Source organism: Scophthalmus maximus, chromosome 6 (genome assembly GCF_022379125.1).
Source record: "Scophthalmus maximus strain ysfricsl-2021 chromosome 6, ASM2237912v1, whole genome shotgun sequence".
Taxonomy (NCBI): Eukaryota; Metazoa; Chordata; class Actinopteri; order Pleuronectiformes; family Scophthalmidae; genus Scophthalmus; species Scophthalmus maximus.
Window position 1 is genome coordinate 18,484,356 of NC_061520.1, and position 16,424 is coordinate 18,500,779.

The 16,424-nt window shown below is 43.3% G+C and overlaps 3 protein-coding genes across 6 annotated transcripts; 2 read left to right on the plus strand and 1 right to left on the minus strand.

Annotated features, from left to right (window-relative positions):
- Window positions 1-233: 233 nt before the first annotated feature.
- On the plus strand, window positions 234-9,478 carry ube2r2 (ubiquitin-conjugating enzyme E2R 2). Of its 3 annotated transcripts, none has more exons than XM_035631298.2 (6): window positions 234-867; window positions 1,265-1,459; window positions 3,690-3,776; window positions 3,998-4,095; window positions 4,746-4,880; window positions 5,001-9,478. In XM_035631298.2, exons 1-6 carry the CDS (start codon window positions 799-801, stop codon window positions 5,284-5,286), a joined length of 870 nt encoding a protein of 289 aa, XP_035487191.1. In that variant the 5' UTR covers window positions 234-798; the 3' UTR covers window positions 5,287-9,478. The 3 variants fall into 3 exon arrangements, with proteins under 3 accessions (XP_035487191.1, XP_035487193.1, XP_035487194.1); XM_035631300.2 differs by having other exon boundaries at window positions 1,269-1,459; XM_035631301.2 differs by having other exon boundaries at window positions 1,273-1,459.
- Window positions 9,479-10,131: 653 nt separating this feature from the next.
- On the minus strand, window positions 10,132-11,855 carry nudt2 (nudix (nucleoside diphosphate linked moiety X)-type motif 2). 2 transcript variants are annotated; one of them, XM_035631302.2, is made up of 3 exons: window positions 11,720-11,855; window positions 10,931-11,058; window positions 10,132-10,776 (listed from the first exon to the last, which is right to left on the minus strand). In XM_035631302.2, the coding sequence occupies exons 2-3, from the start codon at window positions 11,052-11,054 to the stop codon at window positions 10,454-10,456; spliced, it is 447 nt and encodes a 148-aa protein (XP_035487195.2). In that variant the 5' UTR covers window positions 11,055-11,058; window positions 11,720-11,855; the 3' UTR covers window positions 10,132-10,453. The 2 variants fall into 2 exon arrangements, with proteins under 2 accessions (XP_035487195.2, XP_035487196.2); XM_035631303.2 differs by having other exon boundaries at window positions 11,625-11,720.
- Window positions 11,856-12,702: 847 nt separating this feature from the next.
- rfesd (Rieske (Fe-S) domain containing) lies at window positions 12,703-15,133 on the plus strand. Its single transcript, XM_035632813.2, has 4 exons — window positions 12,703-12,859; window positions 13,675-13,845; window positions 14,197-14,231; window positions 14,511-15,133. Exons 2-4 carry the CDS (start codon window positions 13,689-13,691, stop codon window positions 14,796-14,798), a joined length of 480 nt encoding a protein of 159 aa, XP_035488706.1. The 5' UTR covers window positions 12,703-12,859; window positions 13,675-13,688; the 3' UTR covers window positions 14,799-15,133.
- Window positions 15,134-16,424: the final 1,291 nt, after the last annotated feature.

The following is a 16,424-nucleotide window of genomic DNA, read 5'->3' on the forward strand; positions in this document are numbered from 1 at the left end:
GTAAACTTGAGAAGCAGGAAGTGATACGTGAAATGAGCTGTTATGATAATTTGCTGGTCAATAAGTAATGTCACTGAAATAACATGGAATTCATCTTAGGGTTATGAAATTTCAATTTCAAAACATCCACAACTGTGTTCACATTAGTGCATATAATAAACCCATCACCTTCATCTATTTAGTGTTCTGCGTCGAGTGCGCGCACGTCGCGTCCAGGCCCGTGCGCGCATTACGTCCTGCAGACACGCGCAATGATAGCCGGAAGCATCGATGGCAGGAAAATAAAAATCGATCAAATCCACCTTCATTCGCGAGTGGGAACCTCTCGCCTACCGATCGTTCCGCGGCCGTAGGCGCCGATTGATCGGACTCGTGCGCTGCCACCGTGCGGGAGGGGGACGGCGGCGCGGAGGAGGAGGGGGAGCTGCTCCGTTTCAGCGAAGTTGCTCGGCGAGGGGTTTAGCTGACGTGTGGAGAAGTTGAGACTGCCGGAGAACAGATAAACAAACACACAACAGGCGCGGATCAGCTGAGCGCCGCGGTCCGAACCGAACCAGCAGCCCGGGGAGATGACCGGCGGAGCGGCTGCGCCCCGCAACGACCCACAGGAGACCGCGACCCACACGGATACTGGCTCCGGATCAACTGTCAACAGTGGCACACAAAGAATTTCTTCGGAAGCACAACACGAGGACCAGCCATAGGCTCTGGCAGAAGGAGAGAGGGAGAGAAAACAACCCACTGCTTCCTGTCAGTGTCCCTTTTGTCAAGACATAGCTAGGCTAGCATGGGCAGCCAATGAGATCACCCCCCACAGTGTCCAGCTGTAACCAAACCAATCCACAGTGCAGTGCGCAGGCGACGGAGGTAAACACTTTTGCATAACTTCGATCTTCCCCCCGCGAAGGGCCTGCGAACTCAACCACTGACCCGAGCTAGCTCGGCAGGCCCGCGTATCCCGTCGGCGGCTGGGTGTTTGTGCTGTGTGTCAGTGGTCCGTGTGGCTGCAGGGCTGTTGTCTGTTCAGGGTTTTACATTCTTCCTGTAATTCATTTTTTTGGGGGTCCCAGAGTTTCCACAGATGACACGTTGTGCAGCCAACACTGTGCAATCAACTGTTATCATGAAAATCAAATAAAACCAAAATTACAGGGTTTTTTTTAGAGTCTTGAAAATATCAGTAACTCATATTTCTTTTTACCCCTGTCCACTCTTCACTCCTCCCCGCCCCCCCCCCCCCCCCCACGCTCTCACTTCCCTGCGGTCAGAAAGTGGGACTAACATGGCCCACCAGGCGACCCCTAGTTCCCAGAAGGCCCTGATGATGGAGCTGAAGTCTCTGCAGGACCAGCCGGTGGAGGGCTTCCGCATCACTCTGGTGGAGGAGTCCGACCTCTACAACTGGGAGGTGGCCATCTTCGGGCCCCCCAACACCCTGTACGAGGGAGGCTACTTCAAGGTGGGACCCGACTTTCTGTGTCAAAGCAGGGCGCCATGTGTAGAAAACCACCACCACAACAATAACAGCAACACATTATGTAGTATCCGAGTACGCAGGGCAATTGTGTTCCTGGATAAGTTATCTTTTCCATTAAGGGTACACCATTCACAGAGGCTTATACTGTTAATCATTTTTAGTATCAATTAGGGCTGCAACTAACGGTTATTTTCCATTATCGATTAGTTGTTTGGTCCATAAAATATCATAAAAAAATGTTGATCTTCTCTCCCAAACGCCAAGATGATGTTTTGTTTTGTCCATGCACAAAACATAGTTCACTGCCGCAAAGAAACCAGAAGATATTCACATTAAAGAAGCTGAAATCAGAGAATTTCTTTTCCTCATAAAAACTACTCGAACCGATAAATCGATTATCAAAATAGTTGGCGATTCTTATAGGAGTCGAATACGAATCGATTAATCGGTTAACTGTTGCAGCTCTAGTATCAATCTTCCGCTTGTTAGGAGGTCGTAGTTAAAGATGGCCTTGTACTACATTATATTGAGTGGTGTTTCATCATTTTTCCCATTTACACACATGACAGGAATATTAAAAACACCACTGTATATAGTGCTCAATCATCAATATTAAAAGACAGTTGAATCTTTGACAGTGTCAAAAAAACAAAACTTCACTTCATAATAGGATTTGTGGTAGAGCTGCTGTATTGGATTGATTTCAGTTGGTCTAAGAATTGTAATTCCTTTCCTTGGAGTCCTTTACAGCAGTCATGTTTTTATATATTTCCTTTTCCCCAAAATTTTTCCTTCCCCCCCCCCCCCCCCACACACTGCATGGTTATGCTTCATGGCTATTTTTAGCTGCGAGACCGATATAAATGGCACCTCGGCAACGGAGAAAGAGTAAGAGAAAAGGGCGTGATGACACTCATCTTCCTTTCTTTCATGTGACTTATTCACAGAATCATCTAGAATGAGCGATACAGCGAGAGCCCTCATTCAAGTCAGGGCAATGCAGATGCTGCCGTAGCCTTTCCAGGAATGCCAAAATAATACTGAGCAGGTGCTGCTGTCGACTCATGTAGGCGGCAACTGTTGATTAATTTATCTGAAGCCTTTACAGTGACGACCTTGTGTTACCCGTTGACATGTGAAGTCAAATACACTTCAACCTGGACAGGTTTCCAAACTTTAAAATGGCGACGAATAATTTTAGACAAACAAGCACATCACCTCATGGGGAATTTAGAGTTTATATTCAAACTGACCAGCATGTCTGTCCTTCTATGGCTCTTCTTCCTCCAAGTCGGATACCACTGCGACGCCCTCGGTATTACAGAAAAGCCTCGACTGTTAACACCTCGGTTCAGGCGGAACTGTCCTGCGTTTAATGAAACATTGGCAGAAAATTTTAACTGGTGTGACCATCTTACTCCGTCTCTGATGCTGAACTGCACGGCTCCTGTAGAGCAGTGCGTTGTGTGTCCAGTCAAGAAGGATCAAATCTATATTGGATTCTGCGATAAAAACAAGCCGTCTCTTAACTGACTTCTGGCCTCACAGGTTTGATGAATGACATTCTTAAAATGGTAACGACAACATGGTACGCGTTACAAACGCATAGTCATGTGTTTGTGTCTTTATACGAATATGGCAACTGATACTAGACATAGAATCTCTTTCCAGTGAGTCATGATAGTGTGTTTTTTTAGGTCCCAAGGGCGCAGTTAGATGTGTAGTGACACACACGCACACACGCACACGCACACGCACACACACACACACACACACACACACACACACACACACACACACACACACACACACACACACACACACACGCCTTTCACCTAGATAAATGCACAATATTTTGGAAAACAAAGAAATACAAAAACACTAATGTGACCTCTCGTAATGTCTGGCTCTATTAAGCTTTGTTAAGGTCATTGCTAACAAAGCTGCGTCACAATTTTTGTTTGTAGGGATTGTTTAGTGTAATTTCCCAGGCGTGAACTATTTCAAAGGAAAGGGTAGAGGAAGCCATTTTGTAGTTGAACTTGTGTTATTAATCAACCTGTGAGGCTAGACATCAGTCAAGAGACAGTTTTTTGTGTATTGTTGTTGTTGTTGCTGCAATATGACAGTTTTAAGGAATCCAATTCAGATGGATTTGGCTTGACTCTGTAAAGCGCAGGTCTTAACTGTCAACATCTCTTTGTTCCTCTAGGCTCACATCAAGTTTCCAGTTGACTACCCATACTCGCCACCAACTTTCCGCTTCCTCACCAAGATGTGGCACCCCAACATTTATGAGGTGAAACATTTTTGTTTTTGTCATAAATCCCCCCCCCCCCCCACAATTTTGGTCACATCATGCCAATCTGGCATTTCACTGACCAATTAACTAAAACAATTATGCTAAATATGTCAACAGGCAAGAGGTAACAAATGAAATCTAATAAAATGGAGCCATTTCGTCATCTAATGTGCATGTCTTCATGACGGATGTTACAGTATGATTTCTTCTCTATCCAGAACGGAGATGTGTGCATCTCCATCCTGCACCCTCCTGTTGATGACCCTCAGAGCGGGGAGTTGCCCTCTGAAAGGTGGAACCCCACCCAGAACGTCAGGTAATGTATGCCACGCAATCTTTTGAATCAGTATGCTCTGGAATCCATCCTTGGAAAAACTGTCTTTGTCTTGTTTCACCGCTCCTATGAATGAGAAAGAGTTCAAAGATTTTTTTTTTAACCCACTTTAGATATATGAAAATATTCATTTCAGCACTGGTTTTAAAAGCAACACACCTGATTAAAAAAGGAGTAGTCAGTAATGGCAGAGGAGTTTTCATCCTTGTCTACAAAAAGAACAAATGAAGAATATGGAAAAACAATAAATTCGATGTTCACGCAGTACTGCATAATTTCGTCATTTTGAAAATGAAGAACGTTGCAAATTAACAATTCACTTTTAAAGTTTGTTCTGTGTAAAGAACAAGACACTGCCGCGGGGCAGCTTCCAGAAATTCTCAAGAATTTAGCAAGTCAGTAAGAAGCCTTTTTCTCCAGGAGCAGAGATGAATTGCTGAGTCTGCATTTGAAAACCTGAGCAGATTGAGTGTAGCGTGTAACTTGGCTGCAAGGAGAAAGAGGTGAGGTAACACCTCTGCCTGGGCTGGGTAAGAGCTCATTACAGTCTCAGAAAGACAGTGTAGAGCTTTTTCTTTCATACAACATGTTCTAATATTTTCTGTTTATCTGCGGCGCTGTTCGGCGATCAGGACCATCCTGCTGAGTGTGATCTCGCTGCTCAACGAGCCCAACACGTTCTCTCCAGCCAACGTCGATGCCTCTGTCATGTTTCGCAAATGGAGAGACAGCAAAGGCAAGGACAAGGAGTATGCAGAGATTATCAGGTGATAAACAATATCTTCGCACAGACAAATTACAGTATTTCACTGTCCTGCAGTCATCCCAGAAAATGCGCACAGCTTGGAAACGACCTTGACTTTGATTTGATCCCTTTTGGCCCGCAGGAAGCAGGTGTTGTCAACAACGGCCGAGGCTGAGCGAGACGGCGTCAAAGTGCCGACCACACTGGCGGAGTACTGTGTCCAGACCAGGGTTCCCTCCCAGGACAGCAGTTCAGACCTCCTCTATGACGACCTCTATGACGACGACATGGAGGAGGAGGAGGACGACGACGACGAGAGCGATATGGAATCTGTGGGCGAGGCTGGGGGGATCAGCGGCATGGAGGATGGCGAGATGTCCACCAGATGCTACGACAACCAGGATGACTCTGGCAACGAAGACTCGTGATGATCTGGATGATAACTGCTCCCTGCCAACTCCCACGCCACCCTCCTTCTTTTATGTGTTACGTTACAATTTTGTATATGTGCGTGCGTGTGTGTGTGCGCGCGCGTGCCTGTGTGTGTGTGTGTGTGTTTGCACATCCAGTGGGTTCAAAAGTCTACTGCCAAAATCTTTTCATCATTTATTAAACTGATACCAAGGATTGGACAAATAGTAGTTCTCAAATTTTCTTACATACACTTTTAGGTACTGTTTTCACTTAAAGTCAAAGTTGGTGTTTCCACCGTTTGCCTTAATTACAGCTGGCACCACATCTGTCTGGCATGAAATGTTTTGCAGAGTCTGAAAATTCAACTGCTCGAGCGCTCGTCTGAGAGAATGCTGAGAGCGTTTTTGACGTTGTTACATTTCACGCTTTTTTAAATGTTTCCGAGGATCCATCTTCTGCTGCACCTTTTTAAATTGGAAATGATGGCAGGCTTCTGCAGAGTAGAGCACTATTAGTCTGTGGTCAGAGAGGGATTAATCATGTGCAAGAGTCCAGACCAGGAAAAACATCCACTCACCTTAATATCTTCATCACCTTGTTCAACTCTAGATTTGAATTCCGTGTTACGCTACTTCCTCAGGCGACCATCTCCTCACATACTGTTCTGTAAGTTGTTAAGTTACAACCGTGAAGTAGATTTTTTTCATGTGTAAACGAGAGATTCAACCGTGAAATTTCAATATTGTTGAGTGTAAACCCTTGAGGAAGTAGTTGGTAACAGCTTCAGTTTGTTAGTCGTTTAAGTGTAGTTTTGTCCGCTGGAGCAGAACCTTCTTTTAATTTTTGCTTGGGCTTCTGTCTCGTGAAGATGCTGGTTTCATACCATGGAACCATGTCTAGGTCCGCCTGGTCCCTGTATTGAGGGAAAAACCACCTAACACATGTAAATCATTTTTCACGTATAGGCATTAGCACTAGTAGTGACGAGAATATACCGGTTATTAATTATAAACATTACCAAAACGAAGAATTACACGTGTCCGCTCTACATCATTGTGTTTTGTAATTTGAAAACCATTTGCAAAGTAAACAACTTGACTAGATTTTGATAAATGATGAAAACAGAGGGTTTTTGTGGTGGTCTCTTGAACCCCACTGTGGCTGGAAACTCTCCGTCTGCCCACGGGTCACACTGTGTGGTTTTGTGTTGAAAGAATGTCTTCATCCACCATGTTCTTAACTTTCCTTTTTTTTTTATGTAAGGCTCTTGTTTATTCAGTTAGAATTTTGTCCTCCCTGACGTGTCCCCTGTTTTCTCTGGGATGGCTCAGACAGTCGGGCTAATGGACACATTGCTGTTTGACTCATTGACCAGATGATGAACTAGCCAGCGTGTCTCGTCACTGTCCGTCAGTGTGTCCCTTGGCAGAACATCTCTGTCCCTCAAACGCCCGTCTATACAACTTCGATGCAATCAAATCAATTTACAAAGGCAGGCTCTGCCGGGAACCCATACTCCCGTACCCACCGTCAGTTGTGTCCATCACATCCGTTCCCTCATGATTGCACCAAGCAACGTCATTTTCTTTTGGGGGGGAACGAGGTGAAGACCCTCTCTCATGTCGCCTCCTAGACCTCTCTCTGCCTCTTAAACCTCAGGGCCTCAGTAAGACTTTCACTGAGAGAGAAGAAAACAGTTATAGAGAAATTCGCGACACAAACTGCTCTTCACCTCCACCTTTTTTTTCTTATGTTCTGGGGGTTATGAGAGCAGAGAGTGAACTGAAGGCTCCAATCCCACCGCCAGCATGATTACGCGTGACGTGAATGGGGTCCTTTAAGTTGTTTTCTTCTTGCTCGGCTACAGTCAAATTTGGAGAGAAAAAAACGAATCTAAATACACCTGTAGGGATTTTGTCCTCAAGCCAGTGCTCACATTATGTTGCAATGGATGTGACAATGTTACATTTTGCACCGTGAACCCAGCTCTTGCTTCAGCGGTGGAAACTGGACGTGGTTACTGTGCTACACCACTCGAAAAGGCTGTTTTATCAACAGGGACAAAAATCCACCTGCAGCTTAGCTTCACACTTGCACTTGAATGAATATGACACTGATTGCCTGTTATTTGTGTGCGTGCGTGCGTGCGAGTGTGTGTGTGTGTGTGTGTGTGTATCTACATTTACTATTCATCCATCAACTGCGATGTCAGGGTTGTCTTGTTCCCATCTCTGTGGAATCGGTGCAGAGTTTTGTCACACAAGTGAGTTTGTCCGAATGACCCTTTGGGCTTTTGTCCAGTTGAGACGGCCTTCGTATGTTGTCGTGCTGTTCTGCTGGGCCTGAAATGACGGAGGATTGGACTGATTAACAATCAAAACACCCTCTGAGTATTAAACCTCTGGACACACCGAACTGCATAATGTGACGAATATTACTTGTACGGCATTGAGTTGACCACACTTTTGAGCCGTGTGTTACAGTTGTGGGTGTGAATCTTTTTGCCCCGTTCAACACAAAGGAAATCTGGGGCAAACCGGTGATTCACAAGGCTGGATTTTTATGCAAAGTGCAAAGTACAGCCCTGCAACTGCTGATTTGAAAGACTATGGAGCAATGGATGCATGAAGTGGGTTTAACGCTGTTTGAAATAAACTCTTTAGGAGATTCCTTTTGGATTTTAATGTGAAGCCAAAGGAGTGAAAACATATTCTCCCGGCCCTGTGCTTTGCCGGCGCACAGAGACTTTATTCGATGGAGGAAATCCGTCCCTGAACTGGATCTCTTGACGTGGATTTGATATCAAGGCGGATTGATGGAGTGGATTAATGCTAGAGATTCAGAACTTTTATTAATGTGGTTCCCATTTTTTGCCCATTCCTGAGCGTATAGAGAAGTAAAATTATGGTGAGACAGAACAAACCAATCTCATGCGTGCCTTCCAAAGGAATATTTTGACATTAGGGTTTCTTGCTTTCTGGAGGAGAGCTACATGAGGAGATCAATACCTTTTCATGTCTGTTTGTTAAATATGACGCTAAGACCAGCAGTTGGTTAGCTAGAAGCACAAAGACTGGAAACAGGCGTCTGTGTCCAGCAGTAACAAAATCCACCTGGCAGCTCTGTTTGTGCTCACTGATGTTATCTGTGCAAAAGCTCAAAATTACCATTTGTCATTTATCATTAACTTCTTAGTCTCTGCAACTGCGAATAGCCAAAAGATAGTCCACCACCATGAAACAAATTGGGGTTTTGGTTCAGATTAAACAACTCTGCTGTTAATGATTGAGCTTTAGATGCGCTGTTGGGCTGATTTTGGTGCAGGCGGGCTGGCTGGTTCACAGACATACATGAGAGTGGCATCAATCTTTTCATCTAACTCTCAAAATCACGTTATCCACGCCCGCCCCCAAAATGTTGATTTGAATTGCCTCCTGTTGCAAAATTAAAAATCTGAATCTGCATTTATGTTTTTTATAGTGTCAAATCTATAGGCGTAGTGTAACCCTTACGGTAGTAATTCACTGATCAGTTTAGATCTCTTCAGTATTTGAATCCTGTTTGCCTTCATTTTATAATGAGTGCAGTTGTGGTAAAGATCAGGAGGTCCCCCGAGGGAAGAGAGACACCAATTAAATTCCCAAACTCAACCTAAGAAATGACAGTAGACACTAGAAAAATGATCACAGTGTAAGATGTTGAGATGTTATACACATTTTTCCAAACAAAAGACTGAATGAAATAATTTCATTCAGTCAATCTGTGTGTGAGCATGTGTGTGCACAGATGTGTATTTTTTGAGGTGGGGGTCAACACTGTGAGGTCCTCCTGAGGCCTTCACATAGTCACACTTTTAATGGACTGAGCTGTCCACATTGCTACCACAGCGTGTACACACCTATTGATGTTAATGTTGTCCTTGTTGCTTTCTTCTTTGACTTTATTTCATTATTTTCCTCAGAATTTTGTGTTTGTGAGGATGCAAATGTCACTCATAAAGTTTCTATTGTAAAAAAAAATGTTGGGTTTGTTTGCGATATATTGCTTTGGTATCTGTTGCTAAGCCGACATCACCGTCATGTGAAAAACGGGCAACACTGCGACATGGTGTTTGGGGTAAAGTTAGGAGTGATATGCAAATGGAGGCGTATAGTTGTTGTGGTTAAGTTGAAAAATCATTCAAAATAAATCGGTATGTCATTGAAAGGAAGGGTTTCACATTATTTTGCCATGATTTACTCTGGTCGCTTCTACATGTTAAAAAAAGACGGTTAGTGTGCTTTTAAAATGTTTGAGCTTAATGCTTGGTTCGCCACAATTACTGAAAGACATAGTCCCCGCAGTATCTAGTCAAGTTCATCTCTGAGATTTCTACCTCCACGTATAATTTCATCTAATGTGAGTCGAGTGAAAATGTATTTGTCTTGCAAATAGATTTGGAAAGATTACATAAAAAAAAAATCATTGTCTCCAAAAATAATGTCATTGTAGCTGTGAATAATCCATACATCTCAGTTACTATAATTACATTCTTCAGAAGAAATTCGTTGTGCCTGGAAAGTCACGTTGCTGTTGGATTTTTTTTAGAATAGAACATTTAATGAGAAAAAGACACTCAAATCTGTGCCAATATCTTTTAATTTGCGAGCTTTCAGTCACAGACCTTCTTCAAGGCATGAACCCTGGTTCCTGGTCTCTGACTGAAAGCTCGTAAATCAAACGGTAGTGGAGATAAGATACTAAAATATATCTTGACGAGATTTGAACTCTCATCCAAGAGGTATTTCACCTCTGGAGAGTGTGGGCAATGTTTTTTAATGCTCAAGATTGTTTAATCGACTGTCGTTGAAACACTGTAATTTAGTTTGTTCCAAGAGTTTGTTTATTTACAGTCAAATCAGCAGCATTTATGCATTAAATCATGTTATACGTGACTAAGGAGATTCAAAGACATTGATAATCAAATTTTTGTGCAGTGACTAATATTGAATCCGTATTTCAATCTTTGATTCACTAGAGACAAAGTATTTGAACAAAGACAAACAGTTAAAGCAGAAAGCGACAGCACCGTTGTATTGCGTGAATAAAAAGCAGTACTCTCATACTGAATACCAACGTAGGGTGATTGACACGCGTCATCTTTCCTTTGTATCCCCTTTGCACCGTCTACACCCCGCCACATCAGTGTTTGTCCTCTCGAGCCTCTAAATGTCTATGCGCTACCCTCAGTGTGTCCTGCAGGTCTTTGTACTGTGCCAGAGCGCAGGCCTCCTCCAGCCGGGCCCAACGATAGTCCTGGTGCTCTTCAGACAGAGTCACTGCTGTCCCCGGGTCTCTCAGCTCCGCCAGCCAGTACAGCACCTCCTTGGGTCGGCCACGCACCTCATAGTGCAGCTCCTGCACAAAGCCGTCAATCACCCGCAGGTGATCTGCCCCCAGCCCCGCCTCCTCCCCGGTCTCTCTCAGGGCTGTGGTGAGGTCATCCTCACCCGGGTCCACGTGACCTGATGGTGAACAGGTTCGATGCACCAGGAAGAAAACAACCTTTAGTGTTGTTCGTGTGTAAATTCCATATGAACAGAATCTAGCATTGAATCTCAGAGCCTGATTGACCATCAACTACATGATAAATGTGCTGTTTTTTGAACGTGCGAACACCTTTGGGTGGGGTCCAGTGGTGTGCGCCGTACGACGTCTGCAGGAGGAGGTACTCGATGTTGTCCGGTGGGGGACTACAGCTGGCCAGACGGAACACAATGAAGCCACACGCTCGCAGCGCCATCGCCCTGTTTTCACAAAATTGCACACAAACAAATTTTGTATTAGGTTGTGTTCCAGAACAAAAGGCTGCAGTGTGTAAGGAAAGGACACTTGTACCTGGCGTTAATCCGTTTATAACTACTGAAAAACAGAGAAATTCACCCTAAAGAGAAGTTAACTAAGGCTTTGGATTCATGCATGTTTTTTCAACATGTGTTGAATCTTACACATGGAAGATTGTGTAAGTCATTCAAGCGTCATTTATAAGAGAGGGATTTCCGCCTAAAACAAATCTAAACAACATGCTAACCAGCTTTCCAATTTCAAACCCAGCATAGTGTCTAATTATAGAGCCTGAGCTTAGAAGACACATTTTTAAAAACGACACAAGGTCACTATTAAGATGCCAAACAGACTCGTATTATTCTGATCATATTCAAAACCACGCCGCTACGTGTTCCTGTAGAAGGAAACGAACTAGCTAGCTCTGAGATCTCTGTTTAATTGGAGCATGTCGGCTAGCTTAACTTCTGTACTTGTGCACATCGGACCAACTGGTTTGCTTCATAATTGTCATAGTTTCTATTCTCACTGCGGATGTTACGACAGGACAGAATGTTCGTGCACAACGACTCGTCAGTGTGACCGGTACCAAGCTCCGTATCCTCCACAAAGTCTGTAACTTACGGTCTTCTTCACTGTCGCTCTCTGTTTTGTTTCACACCGGCCCGGGGACAGCGGAGCACAGTGGTGTGCTAAGAAATGGGTCCGGCGCCCTATGGAGACAAACAGTTCCGCTTTGTGAAACTGCAGTAGTGTCGGGGCAGAAATAATCTACAACTGAGGGATGTGCTCAGATCCAGCGTCACACACACACACACACACACACACACACACACACACACACACACACACACACACACAGTCAGTCAGTCAGACATATTTCTTGACTTGTTAGCAAGAAGATGCCTCCGGCAGTGGAGAGAAGCCTTATATGTAAAATATGTCAGACAATTTGCCTTATTTCTTTGAAGAAGAGAAAGACCAAGGAAATTAATTCAGATATTACATTAAGTCAAAGTGTTCAGAGTGAACATTATTGAACTGAATGTTATTGTATGAATTTCAACACTTACTACAACCTGTCACCTTGATTTCAATTTCGGATACTTGTATCAGCCTAATATAATTGATTTTAAAGTGATAAAACATTTTGACTAAAAGTCAAATAAAATGTCATAACTAAAACATTTTCAAAAACTATGAAGGATAAACTAATATGTGACTAAAACGAATAAGCATTTTCGTCCAACGACTAAGACTAAATCTAAAATAGCTGCCAAAATTAACATTGCGACCAAGGATGACTATATTTAGGTTTATTATATTGTAATAATGTATGATCAATATACACGAAAGCCTATTATATAATGTACTGTTAAGTTATATGAATTGATTATTGATATGATTGATGATTATTTATATTGCTGTAACTGCAAATTTGTGTATTTTGGGTATGTTCATCTATAATAATTATAACACATTTAATCTGAAATGTACAGTATAAAGTGCTCGAGCAAATGTACTCGGTAACTTGATAGTACAACTGAAGATGATGACGTGAGAGTTCTGTGGGAAACGTCAGTGAGAGGTTAAACTCACAGGTTTGTGGGACTCAGATAAGAAAATGTACTGGTTGTTGAGAGGACCAACTGCAGACAGCTTGTGTGTGAAGATAATAGAACACCCCTCTACTGCACAACCCTGGGCTGTCAGCAGTACATTTGTTTAGCCTGACTGAGGAGACACTGCCGTGGAATTTTTAAGGTAAAGCCCGCATGTGTTTTGTTATTTTCAAGAAAAAGACCAAAAACAGACAGACAGACAGACAGAGACGATACACAGACCCATCAACCTTTTGAAGGAATTGTACAAATTTAACCTACAGTCCTTTGGGGCTAATCTGAGAAAAATGTACTGTTTTCTTGACATGAATAGTTATTTTTGCTGCTCTGTATCTCCTCCCTTCATCTGATGTAGCTGTCTGTGGTTTAGCCAGAGGCTTCAGAGCATGTGACTTTTGCTGCTGCTACTACTACTGTGCCTACTCAGCCTGCACTGAAGAGCTCATTATTTCACATCACTATACATGAATCACACTTGGGATCAGGTTATATGCCGTCACTGAGATTTCCTAGTAGGATGGTGGTCTCTGATTCTTTTGTAAAGGGGACACATGTATGTTTTAATGTCATTTTATTTGGTCCAACTTTTATGTAGGTCATAGCAGTGAAACCACTGAACAGTGGAGTAGATCGGAGTAGAGTAGACATGTCCCTGCTTGGATTCTTGAAGCTATAGATGTTCTGGAGGTGTTGTGGACCTAATATAAGCTGATAGCTGTGATGGGAGGTGCCAGCACAATAATCGAAGAGACAAATCCAAAAGCCACATTTGTGTGTGTGTAGATAAGCTTTTGTCACTCAGAAATACAGTATATTAACTTTGCTGTTCATTTGGCATCAGTTGTAGGATAACTACCGCCAGTCATGTGATTTGGCAATTGAAAAAAGAGAAGAAGCAAACTTGATTCTTCACGATGAAACCCTTAATTGTGTTATTTCCTGCTGCCCTCTGAGCAGCATTTCACAGAGCTATGGGGGAGAAGGAGCAGTCTACAGGAGGGCCTCATTTTGTGGGGAAAAGAGATGAACTGATTGCAGCGAAGCGCTCGTTCAGAACACTGGAGGGCCGGGATATACTCATCGTCTACCATCAGAGAGTCTTCTACGCTCTGGATTCTTACTGTTACCGTGAGTGTTTGTGTTGTGATAACTAGTGTAATGCTGAACTCAATGTATTAGACCCAAAGACCCATTATACTTTAGTTTCACTTGAAAACTGATGATATAATGTACGACAAGTATAAAATTGAACTGCTAGTATAAAACAAAAAGTATTTTCATTGGGATTGTGAATGTTAACAAGTGCACGCCTTCAGTGAACCACAGAGATCCTGCCATGGGATACTTAACACTGTACCGCCCTAAAATATTATGTACACGGGACATTTTACCTCACATCACCTCCGTATGTCCAGTCAGCAAACTATTAGTGTGCTGTTACTAATTCTGCGATACACTGCTCCTATGTGGTCCCAACAGATGCTGGGGGAAAGCTGCAGAATGGAGACATTGAGGTGAGGTTTGACCGAAAACCCTTTTTGGTCTGTCCCAGAGGAGAGAAGTTAAATAACATAAAATCTAAAGTTCTCAACTCTGAGTGAGTTTTGAATATTTACCGAACCCATTCCTGCGTTTACAATGCTTGAGAACAACTACTGAGCTAAGGCCTGGAGGAATACGATATCAAACTTGCATGACATTAACATAATATTATGCTAATATTAAAATGGCTAAATGTCCTTCGCTCATCCCACATGAGGTCGTTAACCTAATTCCTTTCAACACATACACAGGAAATTGACAGCAAGCTGTGCATAATTTGTCCAAAGCACAAGTACAAGATCTCTCTGGCCGAAGGGGAGGGTTTATACAAGGGCACCGACCCCACGCAAAAGCCGTCTGTGCCCAGATGGTACTCCAAGGGTGTGAAGCAGCGGGTCCACATGGTCACCGAGACAGACGGGGAAGTCTACGTCCGGCTCTCCACGCACACGGGCTGGATCGAGTCAGACTACTTCCAGGGAGAAAAGGGCAAGGTGGAGAGGGAAAAAGTCGAGGCTGCAGAGAAGAAGAAATCCTGATGATGGATGCAGATGGATGCAGATGCCTGTCTCCTCGGACATCCTCGGACTTCCTCCAAGTGATTGCGTGATGACTGAATGGAGAGGATGTCAGATATTAAATTACCACTTCAAGTAATCAGTTGGGTTTGCATGGCCTTATAACATTGGTCTCAATTTAATTTATTTAGGGAGGATTTAGAATTCTCAATTGCTTTAATTGTGGCTTTCTATTGGTTCACAGATATGACAAGGTTTTCCTATAAAGTTAGATCATGTGTTTCAGTGTCACATGGACTTTTCTTTCTTAAAATGATCGTGTGGTTCACTAAATAAACTTTTCTTTTTCAGGGTGAGTTTTGATTTCTTGTTCTCTGTTCTCAAATTTGACAGTGGTACGAGGGAACGAGATGCATGCCTACACCGGTGTGTCCCCTTGCATCTCAACACTCCTCGTGTATTATGCACACGCTGGCTTAATCAATAAGATAAAGTGGTTTATACTGATCGACAGAGCCCTAAAGAGGAAAATTGTTAATGCAAAATGTAAAGATCATACCACAATAGTGGCCACTTATATCCATCTCTGCTCATTGCCTCAGATGAAATCAGAAAGCATAAATATCTGTCCGTGGCCGGCTGGAACGCCCTCCACTCCTGACCCTCACAGGCAGATCAACCTGCACATGATGACATCATGGTTTTCATATCATAAAAGGTTTTGTTGTGGAAATCCTACAAACAGGATGGTTAAAAGAATCGCGTCACATTTTTAAGAAGTATGATCATTTGCTTTCTAGCTCAAGGATGAGAGGGAAAGCAAAGAGATTATCTCAGAACAGAGATTGGGGCCAGGGGTTACGGGAGTAATTAGTGAGCTTAAGAAGAGCCGCTGGGCAGATTCTGTTTACCGGAGGACAGATCTGTGGGCTAGATGTTCAGGCTTAGCTATAGGTAAACCGCCAGCAGGCTGCGGCTTCATATTGAATAGGAAGATGAGATGAGAGTGGTATCGATCTTCTCATCTAACTCCCAGCAGGAAAGCAAGTTATGGTGTATACATCCCGATCATGACATCATCAGGGTGTAACCACCCGAGGATGTCATCAGGGATGTTTCCTCAGATATGAGAAAATGATAATAATAATGTAATTAAAGTATGACGTGTGAAAAATGTCCAGCTTTGCACACTAAAATCAAAATGGTTGACTTCCTCTTGGTGGGAGGTCATGGCAACCTTTTATTTTTTAGTAGGTCTTGATGTGAAACACGTGCCTACCAAATTCCGTTTATCTACATCAAATGTAAAGCAAGGGGGAATGTGGTAAGGGGCTTTAATTGAGTTATACGCTGAGTTATGACACGCCAATGCCGGGGACCCCTAAAACATCATATTTATCAATTTTTTAACCAGTTCTGATGCAAATTTTCGGGCAGGTCGGAGCACGTTAAGTTCCTCAAATTGGCGATTAATGCCAGACAGCCTGTCACATTCAGATTCTTCCTCCATCTCTGTGCGCACAGTGCGGGCTACACCAGTGACACGGCCCCAGAAAACAGCAGAAAGCCATGGTTTGAGCACACGAAGGGCTCCGCTGTTCGATGCTCCTCTGCGCATGAATCATCCTGGTCGTCGTAGTTGTGTAC

What these genes read in the sequence shown, in the direction of transcription:
- nudt2 (XM_035631302.2), bottom strand. Translation starts at nt 11,054, where the DNA reads ATGGCGCTGCGAGCGTGTGGCTTCATTGTGTTCCGTCTGGCCAGCTGT. An exon ending in CCACTGGACCCCACCCAAAG is followed by an intron (nt 10,777 to 10,930) that starts GTGTTCGCACGT and finishes GTTCACCATCAG; the next exon opens with GTCACGTGGACCCGGGTGAG.
- rfesd (XM_035632813.2), top strand. Translation starts at nt 13,689, where the DNA reads ATGGGGGAGAAGGAGCAGTCTACAGGAGGGCCTCATTTTGTGGGGAAA. An exon ending in TCTGGATTCTTACTGTTACC is followed by an intron (nt 13,846 to 14,196) that starts GTGAGTGTTTGT and finishes TGGTCCCAACAG; the next exon opens with ATGCTGGGGGAAAGCTGCAG. An exon ending in TGCAGAATGGAGACATTGAG is followed by an intron (nt 14,232 to 14,510) that starts GTGAGGTTTGAC and finishes ACACATACACAG; the next exon opens with GAAATTGACAGCAAGCTGTG.
- ube2r2 (XM_035631298.2), top strand. Translation starts at nt 799, where the DNA reads ATGAGATCACCCCCCACAGTGTCCAGCTGTAACCAAACCAATCCACAG. An exon ending in ACGAGGGAGGCTACTTCAAG is followed by an intron (nt 1,460 to 3,689) that starts GTGGGACCCGAC and finishes TTGTTCCTCTAG; the next exon opens with GCTCACATCAAGTTTCCAGT. An exon ending in AACCCCACCCAGAACGTCAG is followed by an intron (nt 4,096 to 4,745) that starts GTAATGTATGCC and finishes TTCGGCGATCAG; the next exon opens with GACCATCCTGCTGAGTGTGA.